The 7477-nt window shown below is 42.4% G+C and overlaps 1 protein-coding gene across 1 annotated transcript; it reads right to left on the bottom strand.

Moving 5' to 3' along the window:
• Positions 1-527: 527 nt before the first annotated feature.
• On the bottom strand, positions 528-4696 carry LOC125728138 (cytohesin-2-like). Its single transcript, XM_049005211.1, has 2 exons — positions 4394-4696; positions 528-1684 (listed from the first exon to the last, which is right to left on the bottom strand). Exon 2 carries the CDS (start codon positions 1677-1679, stop codon positions 528-530), a length of 1152 nt encoding a protein of 383 aa, XP_048861168.1. The 5' UTR covers positions 1680-1684; positions 4394-4696.
• Between the last annotated feature and the right edge of the window lie 2781 nt (positions 4697-7477).

Raw genomic sequence — 7477 nt, 5'->3', positions numbered from 1 at the left:
TCACACAGACGTCGGGGGAATGTCAAATCATCAGAATATGTAAGATTTATACATTTGGTTAAGTTGAACGCATTTGCTGTTGAATGCAATTCCTATCACATTAACAATTACTGGTTGAAAAATGAATTGCTGTTAGTGTCTTAAATCATACTGCTGTAAAAGTAAAATTTACAAGAGAAATCAATATGCTTAGAATATGGGTTAAGATGGAAAATAATTTTTCCATCCCAATCCCAATCATGTTGATGCAAATTTACAGCAGTGTGGATTCTCAGAAAAAAAGGTTCTCTGACATGAAGATCAGCAATACAGTGCAAATAACATTTAATTTCACATTTATACAAAAAAAGGACAGGGCATTTCGATGATAAAATCTGTAGTGAACAATAAGTCGCATCAAAACAAAACCTGGTATTCGGTCATGCTACCTTAAGGTTAAACATTACTTTGTGCAAAGTTCCTTGTTCTGAAATAAATACTTTCTGCAATAGCACATCCAACCATATTCACACAGTCTTTATCGTTACTTATTTATTCAGCCGTTTTTTTCTTACTGACAGCATCTCATAAAAAGGGTCAGTGCTCACAGCAGCAGTGATGCTCTGTATCCACTTGTCCTTCTCCTCAGGGGTTGGCGCCGAGATGCGGTACACCACATGATTTCCCTCTCCCAGGCGGCCGTCTGCCTCCGTTTTGCAGGCTTTCATCAGCTGTCTGCTGTTGTTAGGGATGTACAGTTCAAAGCAGTTAGGCTTCCTGAGATCCTTCACCTCACGGATGCTCAGATTCTCCAGCGGAATGATCACCCTGGGTTTCTTATCCGTAGTATGTTTAAAGTAGTAAAGGCAGTTATCCATCAGGATGAACCACCTCCTTTTCCATGTATTCACCCGTCCTCCTCCCATTTTGAAGAGCCAACCCTCTCTGTCAGGGTTGAAGAAGGCATTGTTCCCATTGTCTTCAGGAATCTTGAATGGCTCATTCTTTATGCTCTTATAAAGATTTCGGAGGAGATCATCTGGCAGGTTGCCTCCATCATTGATTCCTCGATTCATGGAGATGAACCTGTCCACACTGGGCTTGTCTCTCACATTTGGATTATAAAGGCTAGTGTTTAGCATGATTATGGAAAATGAAAGTACATAGCAGGTGTCAATGTTCTGGAAGACTCCAGGATTACATTGACAGTACCTCTGCGCAAAGGCCTCCATCATCCTGTCAATCTTTTGTGCTTCTCCTGGCAGACGGAAACTCCAGAGGAACTGCCTGAGAGCCTGTACCAGGTTGAACCCTGCGAATTCATGAAGCCCAAGAAATGTTTGGAGGACTTGGATATTGAAGTCGTCTCTCTCACCCAGGTAATCCCCAATGGCTGTTTTGTTCAGCCCCTCTCCCTTGTATAGGAGCTGGGCGATGTCCTCAGACGTGTGCCGGAGAAGATTGTTTTGTACCATGAACAGGATACCCTTCTTAGGGTCCATGTTGAATTTCTTTCTTCCCATGGCGACATGCCTATTCTTTTCTAAGATTTGGCTGCGTTTGGTGCTGGATTCAAGGACCTCCACTTCCATGAGGGCCTCTCTCAGCGCCTCCCGCAGCCTCTGGATCTCCAGCAGAAGGGCTCCTTTCCTCAGCCGGATGTCCTCAAGTTCAGAGTGCTTCTCTGGACTCAGGTCCATGGAGACTGCAGCAGACAGGAAAAGGAGATCGTCAGCGGGTGTGGAGCTCAGCAGGTTGGCCATCTCTGCCAGTTTGGTTGTTGGTTCAACTCCCATGGCAGAGTAATCGTAACATTGTTAAGCCCTTGAGCAAGTCCCTTAGACCCAAGTGCTCTGACCCCAAACTCTCCTCACTTCGGACAAAAGCATATGCTGAATATATGTAATCCCAAAGGGCAGTTACAGAAGACCCCAGGACCGGAGTAACGTGGGAAGCAATTACTGATGCCTGGAAGCTTTGGGGCATGCAAATAAACTGCATCCAAAGGCAAATGGCTAATAAAGAATGCTCTGAATGCCAGGCATTCGTCTAGCAGTGAGATCGTAGAGATAATGAATAAAGATAGAAAGTGTGAATAAAGATAAAACATTTTGATTGTATTTGCGAAGCGATGCTGGATGCGCTGAGCTCGCCGGGAAGGTCATGTGGTCCGCATTCCCTCCCCATGCACACGTGATCAGCTCAATCACACCGAAATTGTCGGTTTGCTGCCCTTCAGGGAAACAATCTAAAGGGTGTTACGGGAAAAGTAATCGATGCAAGAGCCAATGATGTTCTCCTGGTGCCTACCCGTGTTTATGTTATCGTTACTGACACAAACAATGATGAACGATAATAAGCATTTATAAGCCATGATGACCGCACCATTAACGTGGAGTTGCACTAACGTCTGTTTTTATAGCTAACCAACAAGTCAAGCTCTCACCCTGGTAATGCAACAGCGCCGGTTAAACAATACGTTTACACCGAGTGCTTGTGATCAGTGGCCTGTACTACGAATCAGGGTTACTGGCTTATCGGGGTAACTTGACGGATTTAAGGTACCACAGTTTAAATGAATTTCATATTTGTTCATCGGGATGTCTGAATCGGTGCTAATCAGTACTACGATGCCAGTTATGCAATGTAGTTTTGATAAAAACTTTTCTGTCATTTAACATAAGAGGAAAAAAATAATTATACTGTAGTCAAATTGGCTGATATAAAATGGTTTAAAACTGTGACAAATTTTGCCTTTTTTTTACAGTGTATACTTCCAGTCACAAGGTAGCAGATACGGATTTCTGAAATAGCAAAGATAAAGGTCAATGATTAATATCCCTCATCTCTTTTAAAACGATAGGTAAGATGCTGTTTTGATATCCTGTCTAGGGTTGGAGTGTAACAGTATTCACGGGAAAGGGGAATGGGATAAAGGGACAAACAGGGTGAGGGCAAGAAGGGAACACCAGTGGACAAAGGGATATTTTTGTATTTTCATTTTTTTTCCATGTATAATACTGACACTGAACAAATAACCCAGTGCAAAAGACTTTGGGACTGACCACAGCCAAAATAACAAACAAAATCCCCAACTATCAAGTGCGACCCACAGCTAATCTCACCTAAGTGCAAAAGAAAAGGAAACCAAAAGACAAACACTCCACCTCACTCCCTGACCAAATAAACAGAGTCCAACACACACTTGCAAAACAAAATAGCAGTCACTCCCTATGCAGCAATACAATCACACATACATAACTTACACACAAGTCAAAGCAACGAGGGGGCTAGTGAAGACGTAAACCAAAGAAAACCAAGCGGGGAGACAGCAAGCCAAACTGAGGTCGCGGGGGGGACCGGAGCCTGTCCTTGGAACAACAGGCGTAGGCAGGAACCAACCCTGGGCAGGAGTCAACACTCTGCAGGGCGCAAACACTCACAACTCAGATTTGCCAATTAACCTACCCTGCGCACTTTTGGACTGTGGGAGGAAACCGGAGCCCCCGCTGGAAGTCTTTCACCATTCACCACATTATATTGCCAGAAGACTGAAAATTAGATATCAAATACTAGAGTGACATAAAAACAAAAAACAAGTTTGCTTGTAATGAGACGCAAAACATAAGATTATCTCTTTTTATATTTTGAGAAAACATTTTAACATTTATCCAACCGGTCAAATGGTTTAATACTTCATACAGCAGCATTTCTAAACTCATTCCTCTGCCCACCAGACAGCTCCACGTTTTTGCTCTGTCCCAGATCCCTGCATGCATGAACCAAACAGTCACCTTTTACTGCTGTGCTGAGAGCTTGGACAGAGCAAAACTGTGGATCTTTGCAGTGGGGTCCAAGGACTGGGTTGAGAAACCCTGGCATAGAGGAGACTGCAGTGAGAGCCAAGAAAAAAAGAGATTAGAGAGGAAGGTAAAATGCTTCCTTTAACATGGCAAATAAGCTTCAAGTACAGACCCTGTGCTTCCATTACAAACAAAAAGCCTGTATGACCCTCCTAAACACACGTCAGATTAACTTAATCAGGGGAAATAAGCATAAAACTTGGCAAAGACTAGACTATGAAAAAGGAAGGTGAACATCATACTTACACGAACTTCTGCTAAAGCAAATGGACAAACCCCTTTTAACTGAATGAAGTTACTTTAAAAAATTAATAATCCAAAAATAAATCAATAAAAATTAAGAAAAACACAATCATGCTTTGAACTAATACTGCAGTCAGTCCTAAATGTTCCCATGACATTCTTTTCGTCACGATGCACACTCGGTACATACTGGTTAAAAACCATTTATAATCCTTCATGTACCAGTCTATGATGGAGCACCCCAACCTGGGCCACCCATCCAACATGGCAGATTTCTGCCCCCTGGCCCCGGAGACTAGCAGACTAACCTCAGGAAACAGGGAACCAGGGGGACATGGGCCGCTGACTGGATGGGCGGCTCCAGAATGAGGTGAAGCAGAAGGTAGACTCCACAGCAGAGGACCGAGGAATGTAGACCAAAACCAGGGAACCTGAAGTGGCAAGAACACAAACCAGGACAGACATATAAAACCCAAGCAAAGGCATCAGTGGCACAGCCCACCAGCTTGTGAAAGATGGCTACCTGGCATCATGAATCCCTTAATCAAAAACCTTTGTGGTGGCAACTTTGCCACCCCGGACTGATCCCTCCTAAAGACCTCAAGTTTCAATGCAAGGTTTCTGAAATGTTTTGAAACATCAGTCCATGTGACTGCTGTGGTATTGTTCCAGGCAGGGAAAACAACTTAGGAGAAAATTTCCGTGCATGTTGGGTGTTTGTGGTACTGTTGGGCTGAGGGGGTAATTGAGTGACAATTAACCTTTGAGATCCAATTATATTATTTAAACAGGTTAGTAGTTAGACAGTGTGATTTAGATGAGGATAAGGATGTTTTATTGTCATTACAAAACGTGTTCTACATGAAGGGAACAAAATGAGGCACTCAGATCCGGTGTATTAGCAAAAATAAAATAGAAATAAAATCGAAAGAACAATACAATGAATTATATGGTAAAAATTAAAGTAAAATAGAATAAAGACATTAAGATAAATTCCATTAAACCCTCTGGGCCAGGCGCTCTGCCACTCTGCATTGTATTCTTTGCATGTACAACTTTGTACTCCATAATTTTAATATTTTATCACGAAGCCTGAAGAGCAATATGAACTATATCATGCTTTAAGTAAATTGTCTCATTCTTTATTTGACTAAAGTATATTTAACTTCTACAGAACTTTGCAGGCTCATCTAGGATGGAGAATTTCTGCTGCTGAGCGCATTAGAAGAGATTCTCAGAGGGAGATACGAGTCCTAGGTGCCTGCTGGGTACATATTCAAGACAGAGTTAGGACCGACTCCAATAATTCTGCACTGTCTCCCAGATTAGAGGAAAAAAATGTATTTTACTGAAAATTTCATTCATGAAATTTTACCTTAGACTTGGTCAGCAGCCATGTGGATAAATTTCAGAACTACAGACGGTCTGTGGGTTGGGGGGGACAAGCAGGTTGGCCGGTGGGGGCACGCGGAATGCTCCTGGGGGTGTGGTGGGTGTGCTTATATGATTTACAGGAGCCGAGGCTAACAAAGGCACTAAACTGCACAAACAGCCTCCTGTATGAAGTTTTACATGAAAAGGGGCCATGGGCTTGTTGGCACTATGTTTCTTAGCAGACTGACTAATACAGCCAACTGGACCGTCTACCTCTTCAAAAACATCAAAATGGGGTCAAAATGGCCCCATCTGTGTTAATTTGCATCATTAATTATGGCATAAATCAATACATTCCAGATGAATTTTAAGGTATTTTCAACAAAAGCCTGTAATATCATTTTCGACCACCATGTGACACCACAAGCCATTAGAAAACCACTAAGCTGTCAATAAAAGATTTGGCAGAACTGAAAATATGATGTTAAATGTATCACAGTGCAATAGTTTTAAAAATAAATCAATGACTTTGCATGACAATTTTATGTGTTTTGTCAAATAAAAAACCTGAAGTATTTGAACAATTTTATGTGTTTTGTCAAATAAAAAACCTGAAGTATTTGAACTTGAACTGATACTGAGCAAAATATTACCTCTTACTTATATGAAGGTTCGCATTATCTATGATGTAGAATAAAAGACACAAGTAAACAATCCATTTCTTTGTTTTAAAGAAACAGATTAGCTAAGAAAACCAATTGCCACCCTGTGGAATCAATGTGCATCACCTGTCTGTTTGTGGCCACTGCCCCGTGCACAATCTGCCACTGAAGATCCACCGTGTGCTTCTCAATGGGGGGCTTGTACAGGGACCTCCAACATCCCCGCGGGGAAGATCCAGGCCTCAACAAACCTGACCACCTAGAATCTGCCAGTCCACTCAGTGCCCGAAAATGCAGCACTTTAACACAAGCCTGGAACAGACCTTTCTCAGACAAATCTCTAAGAGCCACCTGCTGAGGAGACACGAAAGAGAGCAGCAAACCCACCTCCTCCCGATGACCCTCTACAGCAGGAGGGAAAAATGGGGACTACTGCCTCCTCCCAACTCAAGCACATTCTTAGTTGCCTCTGGTAGCGTGCAGACAATGTCCTCCAAAGCTCTCTGAAGAAGTCTGGGGGAGGGGGAAACATTTCCGCATGTAGGGGGCCAGTGGCATTTCATTATTTACAGAAAATTCCATAGAGCCAATGTAGGAACCTGAGGTCAGTTTAACACAGGTCACTGTCCGTGGTGCTGAAACCTTTACTTGATGGGCTGGTCCTGAATGAATACAATGGTTGGCCAGCGTGCCTCACTATGCGTTTCCACTGACTGACACCTTCACATGTAATGTGATTGTTAACAATGAGGAACATTTTACAAGTTACTACAGGAAGCAATATTTACATGCCTGTAGCTTTCATTTCTCACCACAGAAAACCCAAAAAAAAAGAAATAAGAAATACATTCATGTTATATCCAATATATTACTTCATCATTTAAAATCACAAAACATATCTGACTGTTAATCTCTATGTTTTAATAATTTCAATAGCATTGCGTGATTTGCTTATTTTTTTCAAAAGCCACTGTGGAAGCGAAATTTAAAGAAGTTTGGTCCCCTTATAACAGCATTGGGTAAGAGAGCCGAGGGCTGCTGGGATTGTTCTCAATGTCTTGTTGGTGCCGTGTGGGTTGTGCTGCACAAACAGCTTCAAGTTATGAGATAACATGAGCAGATGCCATTACGTCATTAGTGCTGCACAAGATATTGTCATGACCTGGCTCAAGGCCATAAGAAAAAGTGGGTCAGTGTTAAATCACTGTGACCTCACACCTCTTCAGATTGCAAGCCCATTTAAATGGCACAGAGGTACACAATGGGTGGCCTGTATCTGCCTCACTTAATGTGCACCAAAGACCTCATATGAGAACCACAAGAGCCACCCCAGATTTACCCACCATCATGAGAAAG

This window comes from Brienomyrus brachyistius, unplaced genomic scaffold, assembly GCF_023856365.1.
Source record: "Brienomyrus brachyistius isolate T26 unplaced genomic scaffold, BBRACH_0.4 scaffold169, whole genome shotgun sequence".
In the NCBI taxonomy this organism is placed as follows: domain Eukaryota; kingdom Metazoa; phylum Chordata; class Actinopteri; order Osteoglossiformes; family Mormyridae; genus Brienomyrus; species Brienomyrus brachyistius.
The sequence above is the reverse complement of the archived record's forward strand: the minus strand, read 5'-3'. Positions and strand labels throughout refer to the sequence as shown.